Source organism: Diuraphis noxia, unplaced genomic scaffold (genome assembly GCF_037042655.1).
Source record: "Diuraphis noxia isolate RWA-SAM2 unplaced genomic scaffold, SU_Dnox_SAM2 contig0003, whole genome shotgun sequence".
In the NCBI taxonomy this organism is placed as follows: Eukaryota; Metazoa; Arthropoda; class Insecta; order Hemiptera; family Aphididae; genus Diuraphis; species Diuraphis noxia.
Window position 1 is genome coordinate 37860512 of NW_028301713.1, and position 22220 is coordinate 37882731.

At 34.4% G+C, this 22220-nt stretch overlaps 2 protein-coding genes across 2 annotated transcripts; both read right to left on the reverse strand.

The window, feature by feature from the left end:
* Positions 1-388: 388 nt before the first annotated feature.
* LOC149057308 (uncharacterized) lies at positions 389-944 on the reverse strand. Its single transcript, XM_089223374.1, has 3 exons — positions 879-944; positions 615-816; positions 389-531 (listed from the first exon to the last, which is right to left on the reverse strand). The coding sequence occupies exons 1-3, from the start codon at positions 942-944 to the stop codon at positions 389-391; spliced, it is 411 nt and encodes a 136-aa protein (XP_089079500.1).
* Positions 945-1454: 510 nt separating this feature from the next.
* On the reverse strand, positions 1455-6353 carry LOC149057309 (uncharacterized). Its single transcript, XM_089224547.1, has 7 exons — positions 6046-6353; positions 5876-5932; positions 3199-5799; positions 2811-3133; positions 2608-2740; positions 2235-2516; positions 1455-2161 (listed from the first exon to the last, which is right to left on the reverse strand). Exons 1-7 carry the CDS (start codon positions 6200-6202, stop codon positions 1509-1511), a joined length of 4206 nt encoding a protein of 1401 aa, XP_089080673.1. The 5' UTR covers positions 6203-6353; the 3' UTR covers positions 1455-1508.
* Between the last annotated feature and the right edge of the window lie 15867 nt (positions 6354-22220).

Genomic DNA, 22220 nt, shown 5'->3' on the forward strand with positions numbered 1-22220 from the left:
GTCTCGATATAAGGTTTCGATATTTAATAGTCGATATTTTTATACTCATTCAGGAGACGTACAATTATATACATATAATACATATAATACATATAATACATATACATATATAATTATATACATTTAGCGTGTTGTATAATTATTCTCACAGAGATGGTTTTTTTTTTTAAATATTATATAAGGTTTATATTATTTAATAATAATATCAATATACGCATTTAGAAGACGTATAATAGAATTATTCTCACAGAGATGGTTTTTTTTTTTTTTTCATATGATATAAGGTTTATATTATTTAATAATGATATCAGTAAGCGTTTAATAAAAAATTATATGGATTACGGGAAAAAAAAATTCCAGAAACAAAATTTCAGTATATAATAATATTTTATCTAAATAACATTATAGAATTATAAATATAAATATCCAAGTTAAATTTCAACAACAATTTTTTTTTCCAATGAAGAGTTTCTTTAGGGGGACTGTTATCCCACCAATGTAAGTGACTCGAATGAAAAGACTGCGCATCGTCTGAAAATATGACACACGATTTAGTTTTTATTTTTTTTAAAAAACTATAAGTAGTAATTTTATTTATATATATTAAGACTCACTTAATATTTCTACGCTGTTGGAGAATTGACCGGATAGCAGGTGTTGCATAGGTGGCGGCGAGCCCGAGTCTGGTGATTTCCACGGAAATCTTTGTCCTGCATGTAACCCGAGCGGATAATTATTGACGTCGGGTTTTTCGACTGCGGCTACTTGTAACGTGTAATCGTGGAGATCGTATGATCTCGCGAATAAATCAGGTGACTAAAAATAAAATAAATTTTAATTTAAGTAGAGTGGTACTAAATGATAGTTGAAAAACTTACCACGCATCGATCCTTGCAGGGAACATAGTCGAAAAATGAACACTCCTCAGACTTATTAGGTAACATATTATTATTAATATATCGTTATTGAACGTTCGTAAATGTTTAACTTCAAACACTGACTGACTACACAACCGTCATAGCAGAGACCCGTGTGCGGGCATTTAAATCTTCAATCCGCGCCTTATCACAGAGCGAATGAGCGGGGGTTTTTAAATAATATAACCAAGACCGTGATATATGGCGGGTAAGTTAAGTCTGTGTAGATAAGAACGTCTTTTTTTTTTTTTTTTTGAAAAAGAATAGGCGCGGTATACAATATTTCTTTGAGGGGTAATGCATAGGTTATATATATTTTGTACCCTTTGCAGTGTACGTTGAAACACAGGGCGTGATCTTTCTAAAAGTGATACTAAAATAATAACAATTTAAAACATGGTATTATATACGAAACGTAGTTAATATAATTTTTTACAATCGTTCATACACATAATTTTATAAACATCGAGCGTATTTCTCGATTATACAATATATATATATACAGTTATTTTATAGAGTTATATAATATAATCATACATGTGATAATTTAACAATAATAATAAAAATAATAACAATAATAATAATAATAGTTTAGTAATTTATGCGGTGATGACCGTGTGCGTACGTGGAAATGTTATCGGGTAATACATGACGCTTATCGTCAGCCCTGTTTAAAACTAATTTCATAGTCCTAATCGTACGCAATTCGTGTTTAAACGACCGTATAGAGACATTTTCTCTATACGGTGTAAAAGGCATATAGCTATAACAGTGTGACGGGTGTGTGGTCGACGGTGAATTTGTTGCAGACGTTGAGGCGTTCCGATGAATTTGCGCGACAGCTTTCAGTGCGGAATCGCCTGCGATCATTTTCCCCATACTGGCGTCGAACTCATTGTCACACTCGTCGGATTCTGCATCGTCGTCCGCGTCGGCGAATAAGCACCGTTTATGTTCGGCGAAAGTGAGGTGATTTCTGATCACGTGCCCCATAACACCCTTCGCGCGAATGGTAATCTCCTCTTCCACGTCGTACGCATAAGACTTGGCGCGCAAAGCAACGAATTCGTAAACGGTCCTGGAACCACACTCGAATTTAAAACATCCGGGAATACGCTTCCGAGCAGCCGTATAACACATGTGGTCGTGTGGGAAATTCGAGGTGTCCATAAACCGCATCAAATTAGGATTTTTTATCAGGTCCACGAAGAAATCGTTCGTCGTCACGCGGTAGAATAGTGAATCTGAAACAAGTTATAATAATAATAATATATAAGAACCGCACGAGTCTACACGTGAGATTTACGATAGACGTACCGGTATCTGTGTATAGCAGCTCGATCTTATCGCCGTAATGTCGCTTCATGACATCGTAATGAAACCCGTACATTACAACTTTACTCAGTTCCAGTACGGTGAATCCTATGTATATGGGCTTACAGAAATCCACTTCCTTAGTATGTTGCGTGACAACCGAGAGATTTTCATTGTATGTCGTGCAGTACTTGAACGTCGGACGATTTATCAGCTTCCGCATTCTGACTGGACACGATACAAGCTCCAAATTAAATCGTAACCGCATATTTTCGAAAGTTTTCCCTGCATACATACATAATATAGTTATCATGAAGTAAGTTTGAACGGGTTAAAGCTCGAAAAAAAACTCGTACAATTTATAACAATAACATACCGTACACTGAATTATTTAAATCCTTGAAAAACTTTTCTTCGAATTTGTTTTTCGCCTGTTTGCGTAATTCGGTGTTGAGATTAATGTACGGGGCCAACCACGGAGATTGTCGGAACTCCAACACTCTGTACGTCTGAAAAGTATGATAATAAGTTATAAGATCCGTATACACATAGTAATAATAATAATATTATAATAATCACTTTTTCGACTACGACTCCATGAGCCATGGCCTGTTTTAAATTCATATAATGAACCACGTAGCGTTCTTTCCGCAGAAATGTGACCATCAACTTTCGGACAGTCGACCCGTGCGGGATGCTGGCGTGAGGCAAGAACGGCATATCGTTGTGGGCGTCGTGCAGATCCTGCGGGTATATTATATCCACCTCGTAAAATCTACCCACATCGTCCGTCGCACGCATCCACTCTAACTGAGCCAGCGCGACCTCTGGATTTCCCGCGTACCATACGAAATCCCCAATCGGCATATACTGACACATCGCGTACCCGTATAAATTGTTTGCTAAATAAATACGGTAAAACATGGATTAATATACGCGTACATGTAAATTCATATTTTATAATCACCATCTAAGTATATGAGCGACGTGTTGGGTTCTTCGGCATTGTATCCGGGCGTCTCGGGATTGTTGGCACGCGCGTGACGCTTGCTTGCCTGCACGAGCCCGCCACGCGTGCCTGACTCTAAAAATAGGATTTTCTCGAAATCGGTCAAAAGTTCAAGTTCGACTTTCGTAAGTTTCAACATACAGTCAAAACTGAATCCGGGTGACGTGTAGTAGTGCGCGGGGTCCAGGTGATATGTGGTCATGCATATATCTCTGAAATTTTCGAACACGTCAGCGCTTAACAACACGTCGACTCTAAGATATAAATCGCTATAAGCGCCGAGCGTCGTGCAACCGAAATGATTCCAAACTCGTATTGCGTGATCGTAGTCTTCGTCGCTAACGTGCATCTCCGTCAACGCGCTGTAGAATAGAAACTTATCCGGTAACGATGGTACTTGCAATTTATCCCACGAATCCGTATATTCGTACGGATAAACGCCTTTCCGCGTGACCAACGACATCTCCGACGGGGCGAACACTTTCGCGACTTCGCGAAACTTATCAAAGTTCGCGGAGGAGAGATTCTCTGCCAAGTGTGCCAAGCTCGACGCCATGAACCGACACGTGTCTACAAACCTGACGGAGAACGAGTTGTTTATATATTTCGAAAATGAAATATACTTTTCCTCGGTGTTCGCTATTACCGATATTCGGTTATTGTTGTCGTCGTCGTTCGCTAAATTTGTCACGATAAAATGTGCGTCGTAGTTGGACAGATTATGTAGGAAGCAAGGTACGAATTTTGGTGTTTTCAACTTAAGGTTGCACGTGTTACATAATGTTTTAAGAAACCGGCCCGACAAGTGGTCGTGGTGTGCAGTTTTACAGTTGTGTTCGCTAAACGCACAGCTGCACAAGTCACACATTGTCTGGGCTTCATGCACGCGGCAATCCTCAACACTCATAATAATCGGTACATTTACTTCCTTATATAATCCGGATATTTTATCGGCCACACCGAGCACATCGCGGACAAAGCGTTTGGCGACATCGTCCTCGGTCGCCGAACCTCGAAAAATGACCGGAGCTCGCGGTATGTCGAACTGGTCAAACAACTCTGTCGGGACACCCTCCGCCGCGACAACATGGTAGCCGTAGCTCATTGGATGGTGTTCGTGAATCGCCGCGGTATTCGTGCCTTGTTTTCGTCCCGTTTTCAGTAATAAGGCTTCGAAGTCGGCATACACTACGAATGGAACTCGCTCAGTCTTACACCACGCCTCGAATTTAAGCGTGTCCCCTTCTTTCGGCATAAGAGGCACAATGGGTTTGTGCGTACCGCACAACAATCGGTGATTCTCCAACGCCCGCTCACCGTGTAGTTTATATTTTAATGGGCGGTCCTCGAAACTGGTGAAACATCGCTTGCAGAAAAATAAGCGATGCTGGTGATTATTTTTTTGCGGGCTGGCAAGTCGCGAAAAATTAGAAATAAAAGCGTAATGATTATCTTCATCCTTTCCGGTAATCAGTAGCAGATCAAAATGATCCGCTTTTTCTTCGTCCGCGATGCGCAGCGGGTATGCGACAGATTGTGTGGACGACTTTTTATTGTTTTTATTTTTCTCACAATTCCTTATACCGTATACATTGACGCTCGTCCCGGGATTCGACTTTTCAAATACCTTTATCTCTGACACCGGAGTGGGGGTTGATAGTGCAGAAAAGTCGTATCGGTGTTCTTCCCTCGAATAATTCGCGCCTACTCGCGTGCGATCGCGAAGTACGTGTTTGGCTAGGATCGCCCACTTGAAACATTGTCGGTCGATATTTTGAGGGTTGACAACGGCCTCCCGATTCAGAATACTTTCCGGCAACGACAAGTACGACGAACCCCCCATAGGCGTATACTCGTACACACCCAAGAGCAGACCGTCGATACACGATAAGGCGAACCCGCTGTACTTCCCGGCGTAACAATCCTCTTCGGCCAAGAGTGTAGAGAAATCGCGATCGACCAAACCCTCGACGTTGCTGTGTGCATAGAGTTCTCGGGCTGAAGTTTTAAACGCACGATTTTGAGCTGAATTATGCAAGTTGGGTATGGCGTATGTAGCCTCTAGTTTCAAGTTGTATTTTATAGTGTTAATACATGTGTGTTCTCGTAATTTTGTGATTAGTTCGGCCTCTATCGAATTTAGGAACGCACGGTAACTGACTACATTATCGACGTTTTTCCTAAAATACCACACGATCGTACGATTGAGCGAAGACTCAATCTCGATGAAGCCTGACCGATTATTAGCTTTATTCATTCGCGCCATCTTCCTTTTGATATTTTTTCGAGTATTTTCCGTATGAGCCACAAATTCCCCGGATGGCGGTGGTGAAAGCGAAAGCGATAGTGCGGCGTTCGCGGGGGATCTTGCAACGGGTTGGGTAGCGATAGCCTGTGCGGGGGGTTCGGTAGAGATGTCCGGTATGCGGGTGGGCGTTGCGGTCTGTGGAGGGGTGGGTGTGTTCGTGTGCCGAGTCGAGATGACCGTCGGAGTCGGGACATCTGGCTGAGCGTGCGGGGTAGTAGAGGGGGGTGCCCAGTGTATTACCGATGCGCGACCTAACATATATTATTAATATTATTAATATTCATCGTTATTATTATTATTATAAATAAGATAAAAAAAATTATTTACCCATTGCACCGCCTACTCGTACAGCGTTGTGGAATTCGGGAGTGTTTTTAGCTATCACTATTTTAAAAATAATTTAATTAATAACCCCTAATTAGCAAAACGTTGTCGCCTGGTAAAACATCATATGTGTATTTTACGGAACGATATCGGATAATATTGAATGTACTTACTATGACGTTTTTGAACGTGGATGTTGAGTTTGTCTCGGCGAGTGAACGTCTTGAAGCATATCCCACACGAAATCATCGATCCATCGTGAGTTTTAGCGTGTCTGTTCAGACCGCACTTATGAGCGTACACTTTTCCACACATTGTACAATTAAACATTTTCGAGAATGATATACAAACAACGTTTTAAAATAATAATAAAATGTAGGCGAGAAGATGAATATACGCAAGGACGTGGAACGTGTTTAAACTCTGCGGACAGACTGATCTGTCAGGGCCGCTGTTATTTCGATTTAAGAAATAATCGGCCACTAAGATTGACCAGCGCTCTTCGGCATTATATGGGGGTATGTGTTTATATATATATAATTTATACACGAAATATGCGTACATAATGTATATGTTTTTACCCATGTATGTATAGGTTTTTGACCATATATGTATATGTTTTTACACATGTATGTATAGGTTTTTGAGTATGTATGTATATGTTTACGCACATTATATACATAATGTATATGTTTTTATCCATGTATGTATAGGTTTTTGACCATATATGTATATGTTTTCGTACATTATGTACATAATGTATATGTTTTTACACATGTATGTATAGGTTTTTGACCATATATGTATATGTTTTCGTACATTATATACATAATGTATATGTTTTTACCCATGTATGTATAGGTTTTTGAGTATGTATGTATATGTTTTCGTACATTATGTACATTATGTATATGTTTTTACACATGTATGTATAGGTTTTTGAGTATGTATGTATATGTTTACGCACATTATTTACATAATGTATATGTTTTTACCCATGTATGTATAGGTTTTTGACCATATATGTATATGTTTTCGTACATTATGTACATAATGTATATGTTTTTACACATGTATGTATAGCTTTTTGCGTTAGTATGTGTTTTAATGCATAATATATGTATATGTTTTTGTGTATGTATGCGTCGAAAAACCGCTTTACAGAATCGGCGGATAGATGGCGCCACCGGCGGTGGTGAAATGTCACGGCGGCGTCCGATAAGCGAGGCCGCGCCACCGACAGAGCGCGGCGTCGAGGCTCTGATGGGGGGTTAAGCGGGGGTCGGCACGGTGCGGGCCCACGGTGTCGCGCGGTGCACATGGAAGGCGGAAGGAGGGGTGGCCCGGTGTCCCGGTGTCCACGACGTGGGTGGTACAGGCGAAAGGTGGTGGAGGGGGTGGCCCGGTGTCCGGGTGTCCATGACGTGGGTGCAGCAGGCGGGAAGTGTGGGGGAGGGGGTGGCGCGGTATAGCCGTGGAGGGTGAGAGGGGCTCGGTTATGACGTAGTAGGGCTCGTTATAGGCGGGGGAGCAGGTGGAGGGGGTAGTGGTTCGGGTGGGTTAGGGTGGCTCAGGGTGGGTCGGTATAGGCGTCTATGACGTAGGTGGCGTAGGCGGTGGTGTGGGGGAGGGGGTAGTGGTTCGGGTGGCTCAGGGTGGCTCAGGGTGGGTCGGTATAGGCGTCTATGACGTAGGTGGCGTAGGCGGTGGTGTGGGGGAGGGGGTAGTGGTTCGGGTGGCTCAGGGTGGCTCAGGGTGGGTCGGTATAGGCGTCTATGACGTAGGTGGCGTAGGCGGGTGGTGTGGGGGAGGGGGTAGTGGTTCGGGTGGCTCAGGGTGGCTCAGGGTGGGTCGGTATAGGCGTCTATGACGTAGGTGGCGTAGGCGGTGGTGTGGGGGAGGGGGTAGCTCGGTGGCCAGGCGTCTATGACGTAGGTGGTACGGGCGGTAGGTGTGGGGGAGGGGGTGGTGGTTCGGGTGGCTCAGGGTGGCTCAGGGTGGGTCGGTATAGGCGTCTATGACGTAGGTGGCGTAGGCGGTGGTGTGGGGGAGGGGGTAGTGGTTCGGGTGGCTCAGGGTGGGTCGGTATAGGCGTCTATGACGTAGGTGGCGTAGGCGGTGGTGTGGGGGAGGGGGTAGCTCGGTGGCCAGGCGTCTATGACGTAGGTGGTACGGGCGGTAGGTGTGGGGGAGGGGGTGGCTCGGTATAGCTGTGGAGGGTGAGAGGGGCTCGGTTATGACGTAGTAGGCCTCGGCATAGGCGGTAGGCAGGTGGGAGGGGTAATGGTTCGGGTGGGTTAGGGTGGCTCAGGGTGGCTCAGGGTGGCTCGGGCGGGAGGGCGGGGGGGTGAAGCGGGGGGTCACTCGGAGCGGCCTTTCTACCCTACTGACGTCCACGTGAGCCGCAAAGGTGAGCCTCTTATCCACCCCGAGGTATCGGATCCTCTTGAACAGGACTATTGGGTATCCTCCGTTTGATAGTCTCGGGGCGACGTATGCGCGTCTCCTGGACAGGATAACAGCTTCCGTTTTTTGGTGGGCTAACTCCAGGCCACGGTTCGTCATCCAATCGTCAATTCTCTGCAGGGTGGTGTTGACAAGATCCTCCAGCAACTGACCCGTATATGCCGTTCCTACGACGGCCAGATCGTCGGCAAACTCTATGAGGTGTACCCTGGGAGGAACGTCCATTTTCAGTAGAGCGTCATATGTGACATTCCACAGAGCCGGCCCGATGACGGATCCCTGTGGGACCCCGCACGTGACTGACCTGAAGGTCCTCTCCGCTCCGGTTAGTAGCGCCCTGTCAGAGAGCCATGACCTGAACATCTCCACCAAGTATTCAGGCGTTTGAATGCCCCTAAGAGTGGCGTCGATCACTAGCCACCTCAATGAGTAAAAGGCATTTTGACATCGAGGGTCACCAGAATGCACAAACTCTTTTTCTGAAGCGTTCTGAATCTCAAGCTTACTTTGAATACAATCAAAATTATGTGACTTTATTTTTATTTAAATGGTATTTCATATCATTTAAATCATTTTTGACCTGCAGTCAAAAATTTGACTGTCCAAACATCTGAAAATAGCGCTCAGAAATAATAATTTCTGAAAAAAAGAAAAATGTCATGTCATATTGTTATGTTTTTTGTTTCTCCTAAAAAATTATAAAAAGTAGACTTATTCACTTTCTGTAGTTAGCGATTTACATACATAGGTAAGGTATACATACATAATATACAATAAATTATATAAATAAGCTAATTAAATTATTTTTTCACTCGCGCCGTATAGCCGTAAAGGTAGATAACATTATAACCTAACCTAGATGTTTTTACACTCTTATGCACTTACACCGATCAGTGATCACGTTTTAATTAAATACCAAATTAGAGAATATAAAAACCATTTATAGCTGTCTAAAAAAAAAAAAAAAAAAAAAAAAAACGCAATAAACTGTTTTTCATTCGTATACTCGCAATAAATTTTTCTAAGAAGTTAATGTCGCCTGATGTCCTCGGAAATAAGAAAAGTTTATAGCGTCTTTAATGTAATTACGTTTTAACATCCAGGCGCAAAAGACGGTTAGGTTGTGTCTGCACGACGAGTGGTGCACTAGCATGATGATGTTATAACAAACTCATCGAAAACATAATTTTTCAAGTGCAATTATATTATTATTAGTGTATTATTAATTTATTCTCTATATTAGAATATTAGATCATTGAAGAGTTATTCTTTATTTTTACGACATCAGGATCGTAGTACCTAGGTAGTATTATATTGGCAGGCAGTTCTAATACAGAACAATTTATTATATAGTATTATAATATATCATTATTTATTTTAAAAATATATTCAGTCTGTATTATAATATACTAATTATATACCTAATACCTACAATATAAATAACCACAAAACACGTTGCAATATCAAAATGTTGTTGAATTAAAATATACATATACATAATAATATTAATAATATACACTTGATGAAGTAATTCGATGTTTTTAACACTTAACATGAAATTTCAAGAAGCAACACGTGGTGGCTATTACTTAATATTTATTGATATTGTTTACAGACGATTAAATTTGCGGAAATTAAAAATAAATTTTTTATTGAATTAGTCGAATCACGCTAAGTACCTAGTTCATCTACTTATAAATATCAACGAAATTTGCAAAGAAAGTAAAAATATTTATTTTTTTTACTTAATTACAATTTTTTATACGAAACAATAAAGGGGTATTGTGTTTGTAGTCCTTACTTTCTAAAAGAAAGATTGATCGCAGATTATTCTGTAGATGAATTTTGTTTGAGAGTGAATAACCGAAACACAAATAATAAATATTATATACTTATACAACAGATAAAATATAAAAAGGAATGCGAGTCAGAAAAGACAGAAAAAATGTAAGCTACCGACTTTAACGCGTTCCTAGTTATAAAATAATAATTATAATAATAATAATACTCAAGCGTTGTCGTCGGCTTTTCTCGACATTATGGCGTATGCTATACACATATATTTGGCCATTACGAGGTATATGTGGGTGGTGAGTTAGAGAGTGTTGTGTATTACTGTATTTGCACCAAGGATCCTTTGAAAACGTCTGCTGGACGGGACGGAATGGATGAAGAACTGCTTTTGTGTATGCTTCGTCGGCCAACGTGCTCAGCATTCGGAAAGCCTTTGGACACTGCCACATGCTGACGGTGAAATTAAATGCGTTGAAAGCTCAATGGCTTAGGATAATATATACGTATATACATATAATTTGCATCGGTTTTATACGCGACAATTCAAGTGTTTAATATTTTAAGACGCGTGCTATTTCTCTCAGCTTTATGTAAGCATTGTATATGTTAAAATATATTAATAATACGCTGGAATAAATGGACTGAAACGACCCGTACAACAGATCTAGGGTGAACAAAATTTCTAGTCGACATTATACACAATGTGCTGTTTAGAATCACTATTATTCTGCAATGATATCAACGAAATGTACATGATTTCAGGTTATTTCCGAGTTCCTGGATATATATTCAGATGTACAACACTAATATAACGATTAAATCGATTAGTTAACATTAATTATTTAAATGAAGCAGGTTAAGTCGCCACGCATCCCGAGCACTAGTATAGATATTTGATAAGCTGCATCCGAGATTGGCCTCAAAATTAAAATGTCTATACTAGTTGAGTACCAAAAATTTTCGTGATTTTTTATTTTTACCATTTTAAATATTTGTTCGTTTGCATAATATCATACTATTCATAACTGTATTACATGTTTATCTGAAATATAAACAGGTATTATCGTTACACAGATAGATCATCCAGTAAGAAACGTAGAATGTTATGGTTCTTATTGTTTTATCTTCGCCCTTGAGACGAATTAATATTAGATTAGGATTTACCATTACAGCATTACGCAATTTTCTTTACAGTTATGATAATTGATAATACAATATTTTTGATTTCCTATATTCATTACCTTTAATGAAATCCTACCCCTCTTCAAAAAATCAGAACCAACATATTATACAAGACGTGAAATAATTATTAAAACATTTTATTCATTTTCTTTTTATGAACAACTTAACAATTTAATCACGTACTAAAAACATTATAGTAAACCGTGCTCAGCTCAAAATCGTTTTAAAATACAATGATTTATCATTACTTTCAAATTTATATTAATAATTCACCATTATCCTACGCCAGATGAATGAAGCAAAACGAATTCCCAATACCCGCTCATCGTATTGTGCCCTGCCTTTTTTAGAACATAATTGTGTTGAACGGCGTAAAGTATAGGCTATATTGCTATATTACTGTGGTTGAGAACAAAATAAACAATAGTCAATAATAATAATTGTTATAACTAGGTATTAAAACACACTGGAGCGAAACATTGTTATTTTTATAACGTCCAATGTCCTTAATATTATCTTGTTAATGATTTTAACTCCTATAAAAACAGTATTGAAGATACCTACCTACTTATTATTTAGGCTCATGTCCAGCCTATATTAACGGTAAGTGTGGATCATAAATATCTAAAAATATTTATTATTTACTTACTGGTAAATACGAGTATACATTGTATATATATTATAAATATGAAATGATTGCTTATTGATTATAATGAGTTATACTTTTTTTCTTAAACTGAATTGAATGTCTTCATTGAATTATTTACAATTTAAAATTACCCTTTTATATTATCATATACCTTTTAAAAATTTCACAATAAAATATTGTAGAAATGCATATTTAAAAGTCAAAACATGTAGTAGTTGGTAGTTGTAAATCAAACATGTTACAAAATAATATATCACATAACATTTAACTGCGAATGGTATATGCGTAATGCGTGTGAAAGCGTGTGTATCGACGGTGGTCGAGTGTCGAACTGTTAATAGAATTATCTTGTTTCTTTTTTATTCTATCAGTCGTCAATCACCACAACATTTTTTTTATTATGCGGGTAGCAATGGACAGATAACCAATAATTAATATAGATCAATCGGTCATAATATTGTTATCAACAATTTATAAATGTGAGTTATTAAAATAAAATATAACAATTTGTTTCTGAATAATATAACAATACATTTACATAATATTATAACACAAAATATTAAGGTTAAATAATACATTTTGAGATACTATTAGCGGGAGGGGGGGGGGGTGGTAGGGGCGACCACCCCCTACTGGATCCACGTCTGGTGTTATTGAGTATAAATGGGAACTTTTTTAAAATCATAATTAAAAATAAAAAGTTATTTTTGAAAAAAAGTTCAAATGATAATGAAATATAGATCAGTTTTTAAGTGAATTCATAATTTGAACTCAGTTTGTGTATGTAGATAGTATGTACTGCATAATTCGTTATGGGTCGTTAATGTCATTATTTCATTGGTACTATAAAATATTGTTATGATAAACATTATTCTTTTTCATCTTATAATAATAATTATTATTATTATATTTATAATTTTTATTATTACTATTATACAAGGAACACTGTAAAAAAAAATTGTTAAGTTAACCACATCAAAACTGAGGGAAATTAACTCTCTCACTATTTAATGGGTATAACTATATGCACTTATTTAGTGCGTTGTGGAATGTTTGGTGTTTGGCACGCGTAGTCTCTAATGACCCTAAGATACATTAAACATGCGAATCCTGTACGACAGCTTTTATTTTATTTTTCCGTCCTTTTAGCGACGCCATTACCCACTAAACAATATTTTATATGCATGATAATTTGCACATGTAGACACATAATGCATATTTTTAAATAGAATGTGTATAATACGTAACATATTAATATTCACTTTTTAACAATAACAACCACACTTTTCGATTTGATTTGTTTGGTAGCAAAACACTTGTATCTATACTCTATAGTAATACGTATTATTGTTTTATGTTGAATAGTAGAGCGAAAAATAATATCATTCCACTTAGCCGCCACCTATTGTCTACCAACGCTCTTTTAACAAAGTGATTTAAAACGTATATTATATTATTTACTGTATGTTATTTCCTTAGAATTGAAAAATAACATACTCTTAATAATAATTTTTAGTTTCTAAAAAAATAAGAATGGATTGGTTTTAGAATAAAATGTATTATGTATCTAACAACACTTTTTAGAGCATGAAAATTGATTCTATATTCAATATTTAGAATTGTTTCTAATTTTGATCTACGATTAGTTAATACCTACATTTGAGATTCAAAATGGGAGGAATTATAGTTTTATTATAATAGTTGAAAAAACTAACACAAGGCAGCGATAAAATATGTTTATAAGTTTTATAGTAGGTACCTACATAATATTATTAATTATAATACTCACTTTTTTAACAATAACAATTACACTTTTAGTTTTGATTTGTCAAATGCTAAACATTCATATCTATCGCTATGGTAATGTTTATGAATTGTAATTCAGTAAAAAATAACTACATTGACTTAAAATGTTCATAAAATATTTATAATAACATCTTCTAGATAACTCTTAAAATATTTATAGACATTATAAATTTCAAACTTTTTTCCAATTTATGTCGATAAAATATTTATTTTCTAGTCAAATAGCTAGAACATGAAATGCAAGGTTTTTCACAAGTTGTATGAATAGCAATTTAACATTATTGAAATCATAACCTTCCAAACAATCGTGTATTCAAACTTAAAATAACGACTTTTCATCGAATGGTTTTTGTTACTTTTTGCATTTCAAATAATATTAAACGTAGAAAGTTGAATAATACTTTTCACAACATTTTCTTTACACAAAAAACTTTTTAAAAGTATTCAGACTAATTTAGCCTACCTACTATATAGCCAATAAAATAATAATAATATAAACAATATGTATAATAGTTTAAAAAAAATGGTAATTAATTTAAAGAAATCAAGCTTATAAGCAGGCAATGATTCACTCACCTCCTTCGCTCAACTTTAATATTAAAAATAATTTACCATTGAAGTAAAATTTAAAATATTCGTTGTAGTGATATACTCAAAACCTGGTTGTACTAACTTTAGCAGAGCTAGTCGCACAGTTTTTATTTTAACTATCTTACACACAAATGTGTATAAATATACAATATTTGTATTGTGTGTAGAAAAAAAATTGTCATAATAATGAATAGTGAGCGAAATATGAGCGAAACCAATAACCACGTGTGACCAAATTAATTACCCCCTCTTAACCACCCCCCCCCCCCCAACCAGCGATCATATTACAATAAAATTTATGGACATCATACACATATTAAATTTTTAGATCCTGAAGTGAACGAAAAAAATGTTTCAGGTGTTTTGATTTCACTATATTATAATGATAAAATATGCATACATACATTAAATATATTTAAAATCTACTGTTATTTTTTACTGCATTATAAAATATTATTGATATAAATTATTACACGTAGCATTACTACAGATTGAAAATTAGATTTAAATTATAATCAGTCAGTCACAACAATTCCACCATTGTAATATAATATACATGAAATATTTTTGAATATTTACATTTTTATTTATTTTATACTTAAAACAATAATGCCCGATATACATAATTATGGACAAACAATCATAAAACTAATACTATATTAGTGTTTTTTTAAAAAAAATGCACAGTAATATTATAATAACACTAGTTTACTTGTTTGATTAATTTATTTGTATATTATTCCTATTTAAATTTGTATTATTATATGATCCATCATTTCCTTCTAATAATGACAACTACAGACCTTAATTAACTAAGGCAATGTGTATATATTATCATATGATCATACGTGATACGTGCAAAGTATAATATGAGTATCTTTTATTTAAAATAATAATATGATAATTATAATGTAGTAGAATCTACTAAGTAGATAGTAGCCAGTAAGTACGTGTAAAGCGACAATTAATTTTTTGTAAAACATGTAATTATTATTAGGTTTTGTTTGAATTTTAATTTTAAAAATACAAGACTTTAAAAACTATTGAGTAATAATGTATTTATAGTTAATACTATAAAATAATACTATATAACAATCATAAAAAAATCTATCATACACAGAAATATAATAATATATTACCTACCTAAAGGTAAAATATGTATCCAATATGAAAAGTATTCTTTATGTCAAATAAAATAGTTAATATTTAACTGTATTTATTATTAAAGTTATTTATATATATACGTAAAATATTTGTATAAAATAAAGACATTTGTTACTGATAAACTTCAGCGTTTTTACCAATATTAAATATTTTATTGCAATAATAAAATTATGAAAGTAATATTTTATGCACGTGAAAAAAATAAATAATTTTATTCAAAAATTACGATTCCGAGGAAATTTGGTTTTTCAATCTTAATTACTCATAAATATTTCATTTTATATTTTTCTTTTCTACAATATTTTCTCTAATCATTATTTTTTTGTGATTTTCCCAAAAACTTCGACAAAATGTATCATTTAGGTACCTATAAATTAAAAATATATATAAAATTAAGAAACCCATATCATTATTTACCCAACTTAGTTGGTAAGAAATCAAAAAAAAAAAAAAAAAAATTTGTTTATAAATAATAAATACATTTGATATTTTTTTTTCATTATTAACAAAAATTTACCCTTGGAGACATAGACCATTGGGTTACAATTTTGGGTTATTATTTACATCAAACATTTGCTATCTATAAACACAACATGATACCGCTCTTATTTTATAATAATAATTACGATGAAAAAAATATTTAACAAATATATAACAAAATCTATTTAGCTATATACTATAATTACATTATTATTATACATTAAATTATTATTCTACTAGGTAAAAATTAAAACTGATAGTTTGAATTTTGAGCTTTGAAGTTTAAAGTCAATATATAAAACTTGTTTTTTTGAAACTTGCACAAATACGTACACATTTTAAAATTGCATCTGAAGTTTTGTGTATGTATGCAATTATGATCACTATACTATATAACTTTATCTGTTTAATTAGTATTTTTGTTACATGGACCTAGCTTATTGCTTTTTACCTAATATTATATTGTATTCCTCAATAAGCTTTAAATGGAAATATAAAAATAAAATATAGATTTAAATAATTTAAACGTAAATACCTACAAATAAATTATGAACAAAACGTCAGAAAATCATCGACTGATTCTGATATAGTTATATAACACCATACGCATTACACTATTACAGACTACATTATCGTATAATCACGAACCATGGTCTAAATTTAAAGAAATCTATATAAATATAGAATATCTCCGATTATGCAGTTACCCATATATGATTTACAATAACTTCTTTGCGTAACATTTTATAATTTTTTTTCAATTTATGTTCATTTCATTATTTCAAAGATTAAAAATTAATAAATAATGACCAAAAATTACCAAAAATGAAAATAATATAGTTTATTTATCATTTTTCTTAGCTCACATACCATTAACATATAACTATTGTATATTATTAATATTTCATCAAACTAACATTTCAAAGCAACATCAATATACTAAAAACAAAAACAATGAATATAAAGTAGAATGTCGATTTTCTGGAATTAATTCAAAGATGTTTCATTAAATTCGTACATTAATTTTACGAAAAGACAATAACACATTTTTTTTCAATACCGTAAATGTAATCTGTACCAATGAGCTACATCCTTTTTCCTAAAAAATAATTAAAAAACAATAATCATTAGTTTTTATTAGCACTGCTCAAACCATCATATTAATATATTATAAACCATATAGAAACATATAACACAAAAATGAATTCTTCACAAATAAAAAAAAATATGATAACGAACCATTACAAACCGATTAAAACCGGAAGATGCGTAAAAATTATGAAAATAATTTAAATAGATGTAAACAAAAAGTGTATTGACCTGCACATCTGCATATAAATCATATACATGATTTATGTCTATTTAATATGGTTAATTCTCTTTGAAAATTAAACAATTTGTACTCATTAAGTTTACATGTTTGACGGGATTCGTCCTTTTTATTCTGAAGTTCGTTCGAGGGACGTCAAATTCTGGCTGACTAAATATTATACATTATAATATTTATAATAGGCCTGGTGTGATAGGGTTGCCCGCTGCCGGTAACTGACGTTAGATTTCCAGCATATTGTACGCGTCAAACGATACCAAAAATCCACCGCGGCACAGACGAATTGAAAGCAAAACGTGATAGTTCGGTCAAATCTATATATGATTATAATCGTTATTATATCTCATACATATAACGTATATATACGTATTGTGTACGTGGAAGTGGGTGTGTAGAATGAGAGAGAGAGAGAGAGAGAGAGAGATCATCGTAACCGCACAACTATATTTTTGAACTACTCACACTTGCGTATTGTATGCGAACCGTGCCTTTGCCGTTCTATAGTGGTTATAGCTCCGGTCTCGGCCTGTTCGCAGAACACCACGTACGAAACATAATTCAACCGTATCAAACGGAGAAAAATTGACTACGTGGGGCTGCTCTATATCCGCTCGCTCGCTGTAACGTCGATTTAAGAGAGAGAAATGATAGTGCAGTAGTGTGTTGGGTATAGGTTGGTAGTGAGACAAGGGTTGCTGGGTAAGGCAAGAGGCGATGGCGTATAACGATCGTTTGGTTTAACTCCTCTGGTATAAATATATATATATACGAATACATCATATTATTTTATATACATATACATCAGCCCAAGCGTATTGATTGTTGTACCCTGTATATATTTCGTGTGTGTGTTTAAATCCGGCTGACCGGTCTGACTCCTCCTCTCTCGTACTTAACCCCCCCCCCCTCCGTTGGTTCACTTTCAGGAGAGGTCTCGGGACCGCCATACTCTAATCCATCAAAACGTCAATTCGGAACAGGCCCGGCTGAGCGCGCCTCGGCTAGGAAACCACCCGAACACGTATTTCTAATCTACACCTGTCCACGGCGATATCCGTTGATTTTTTTTGCAACTCTCTGACAACCCGATGATCCTCCATCAACGCCGTTATAATGTTATTAGAAAAAGTAAACAATTTTGGCGTGTGGTGGAATAAAGATGTGAGGTAAACGAAAAAACACACAACGGGAAAAAAATAAAAGGCTTCTACGTAAAGTCGAAATTAGATTTAAACCACGTTGGTTTTTTTTATTATCATTCCTTAGCGCCCACGCGTCATATTATTGTTATACGAACCGTGCCCGATGCCAGTACTTATAACCATTTCGTATTTTCCAAATGGCGTGTTTCAGACAAAATAATATGACGCAATAATACATTGTCCAGACGCGTTTAATATAATTGTTTAAAAGATATCGAGTCGTAACCTTTTTGCTCTGATAGAATTTTATAAACTAATAATTTCCACATCATAATATTATACGTGTAACGAAAATTTAATTGTAAACTATACTAGCAAGTAGCAATAAGTTCAAGAATCAAAACATCTCGATAAAATTGAATTCGATTTATTTTCGATTATATATGATGTATAATGTAAATAATATTTTTATTATTAATTTCATACGTACGAGAGGTTTAATATGCATAAACAAACAAAAACAATAAAATGTTATCAACATTATTTGATAATGCCTATTTCAGTTATTATGCAGATTGCAGATATATGGACCAATATAATTTCAACAGCGCAACGTCAGAAATAACTAGCACCATAAATCCATGTCCTTCAGTTATTTATACTTAAATTATTTATTACACTGTTAGTGATTTCAAAGGTCAAAATTATGGTTTTGACGGAAATATTATCTTTCAGTTTTATTTAAGTCAGTGTTACAAATGTTCACGTCAATCCAATTCCAATGAACAATAATGTCTGTAAAATATATTATGTTTACGTAGCATTTTCAAAATCAAAACCAGATTACCTTTTTGACAAATCAGGAGTGGTAAAAAAGTAATCATTTTTGTGGTTTGTACAAAATTTTAAATATATAATAACAAATTTCGAACTACTTTATTATTATTATGTATATAATAAAATGAACGATTGTTATTCGTTCTAACTCTACAATATATACATAAGTAAAACATAATATGCCAGACAAATGTAAGATTTTTTTAAACTACTTGAATATGAATTGGTCAAAATTGTACATTGTTGTTAATAAATTGCACGACTATGCTACGTTTGGGAAAATGAAAAAATAAATAGTTCGTAAAATATGATTTAGAATGGATATGATATTTTACATGAACAAAATTTGTTATTTTATTTTGTACTCAGTGAAGTTTGAAAAAACTAAACGTCGGTGATTTGTCTGACATGCCTTACTACAATAGCAACACGATATCACAACAAAATATTTATTGAAAAAACGGGTTTGTGCCATTTTTGCATGTCACACGATTTAACCAAAATTGTTTACCACTCCCTCCAAGTATGAACACACACTCATATAAACACACATAAAAGATTGAAAAACGACATATAATTTGCCCCACACACTGTAACGTCGAGACTTAGATATTATATGAAAAATGTCAAATCAGAGGACGGCAACCATGTGACATGAACATGTGATACACATTCGACTTATTCCCATGCTTGAGATAGGTACTCGAATATTCATGGTATACCGTTTTAATACCTGTACCATTGGCAACTCCTAGTAGGTAACAAATTATGCCAGGTTGGAGATTTGAACTTTTTTTTATTCTTCCTATGACAAGTATCTAATATGGTTATATTTATGACCATGGTAACGTGCAGCTTACCGATTTTTTACATGAAACATTATGATTATTATAACAATCACATTTTTATTTTAGTTTTGGGCTGGCTCTGTACACATTTTACACCTACATAGTACATACTATTATATTTTATTCTATAATTGTTATGCTAAGTATTTGAGGGAAACATTTTTACACAATGCACCGATATATAAATATGTTTTAACAATTATTGTGAAACGTTAATATTTAAATTAAAATGTTTTTCACAAAATAAAGTAAGAATATTTTAATGATACCCGCTGTTTTAAATGTCACAATGTAACGGTATATCGACCGTTGCAGTTGACACGCACTTTTAAGAATAACATTTCAAATATCTCATTACGGCAATACGAGAGCATAAAATAAAATACATTATAATGGTTATTATTAGAAACAATTAGGTATCGTCTTTTTTAATATTCTTTTGGTATTATAATAATAAGTCTACACTAATGATTGGCAGTTGGCACACGATTGGCACCGTCGTCGATGTCTGCTGTTTGTTTCAAAATCGAAAACATTCCTTGAATAGATGTGACATGGGCATTCATAAAGCAAGTCACAAGGTTCAAAAAAAGTGTAATTGTGTATTTTCAAAACCAATTTAGTGGTGTTTCGATAAACGAAAGGCGATTGATCTGCAAAGTCCGAAAGTATTTTAGTAATTCTATATTTAACGCACACGCAATTTGTTTTGCGAAGATTCTTTATCGCTAGCTGCGTGTTTAGTGTAGTCAAAATCTACTGTTACACTACACCGAAATTCCCAGGTCGTACATGCATTCGACAGTTGCACTATAAGTAAGTGAGAATACTGAAAGTGAATCAAATCATCAAATACCAATCATTAAATCAACTACCTATGTACCTATATGAAAGCGAGAAATAAAGTATCTCAAGAAGTAATTACCAACAATTTGGCTATATTACTGAAACCGAATCACATACCTGACGTATAGATATACGTATGTACGATATTTATACATGAAAATAGTCAGTTAAAAATTAATGAAATTATGTGGAACACACAATATTACAGATACCTACTCTCAGTGTTCTCTGCAGATTGGGCGTATAACGATTACTTCGTTTATGTATTGACTCCAAACGATATTGATTTAGCCACGCCTTGAATTCAATATTTAAAATTGAAAACTTTAAAAGTCTAATAGGTACCTATACTTTTGTTTAATTCTATAATATACCAACTTATATCATAATAATCTTTTAAAACATAATATTGATTTATATTCTTAATTTTTTGTATAACATACTTTCGTATATCATATAATAAATCATTAAAGTAACACATAATATTATAGATACATACATGAAATATATTATGAGTTGTGTTATAAATTAATAATTTTAATTTAAAAAATAAGTAGGTAAGTATTTATCAAATTCTAAGATTTACAGATGATTTCTATCATTTTTATACATATAAGACTCGGTGTGATCGATAAGAAGACATTAAATAGTATAAACAGAAGCAGGCAGATTCAGTAGCCAATAGAAATTATTATGCATTATACATACCTTTTAAAAGTTTCAGACCAATCGATAATTCCTCGTTTAACTGGTAACGTACGTATATTGATAACAACTCAATCATTAATTTTAATTTGTATAGTGTATTTAAATGATCACATTTTGGTCGCTATATATGTATATTGAAAATGCAATTAAAGTAAAATTTAATTTTTTACGTCAACGGTTTGTGAACAAGTTGAATATAAAAAAATATGGTTAGACAGCAGTGGTAATTTTTAAAGTACTGAGCTGATAATATTTTACAATATTACTGTGAACAACGCATGTATTTAAGTATTATGGAACTTTGCGAAACAATATAACATTTCATTTCCACGCTTGGTCATTATCACTATTTTTAGCCATATTATCTGCAACCATCCTTTATACCAACTTACCGCATGTACATTGCAACCCATCAAAGTACTGTAAAGTAGTGGTTTTTGACATGTTTTGCGATCCACGTCGATGAAAAATACGAGTGGAATTGATCACCAACTGTTATTTGTAT

Excerpts from the sequence above, each read along its gene's own strand:
- LOC149057309 (XM_089224547.1), bottom strand. The coding sequence starts at position 6,202 with ATGTTTAATTGTACAATGTGTGGAAAAGTGTACGCTCATAAGTGCGGT. Across the intron at positions 5,933-6,045 it reads CCACGTTCAAAAACGTCATA|TGATAGCTAAAAACACTCCC; the intron begins GTAAGTACATTC and ends TTTTTAAAATAG. Across the intron at positions 2,741-2,810 it reads ATGGAGTCGTAGTCGAAAAA|ACGTACAGAGTGTTGGAGTT; the intron begins GTGATTATTATA and ends CATACTTTTCAG.
- LOC149057308 (XM_089223374.1), bottom strand. The coding sequence starts at position 944 with ATGTTACCTAATAAGTCTGAGGAGTGTTCATTTTTCGACTATGTTCCC. Across the intron at positions 817-878 it reads CCTGCAAGGATCGATGCGTG|TCACCTGATTTATTCGCGAG; the intron begins GTAAGTTTTTCA and ends TTTTATTTTTAG. Across the intron at positions 532-614 it reads CAACAGCGTAGAAATATTAA|ACGATGCGCAGTCTTTTCAT; the intron begins GTGAGTCTTAAT and ends TCATATTTTCAG.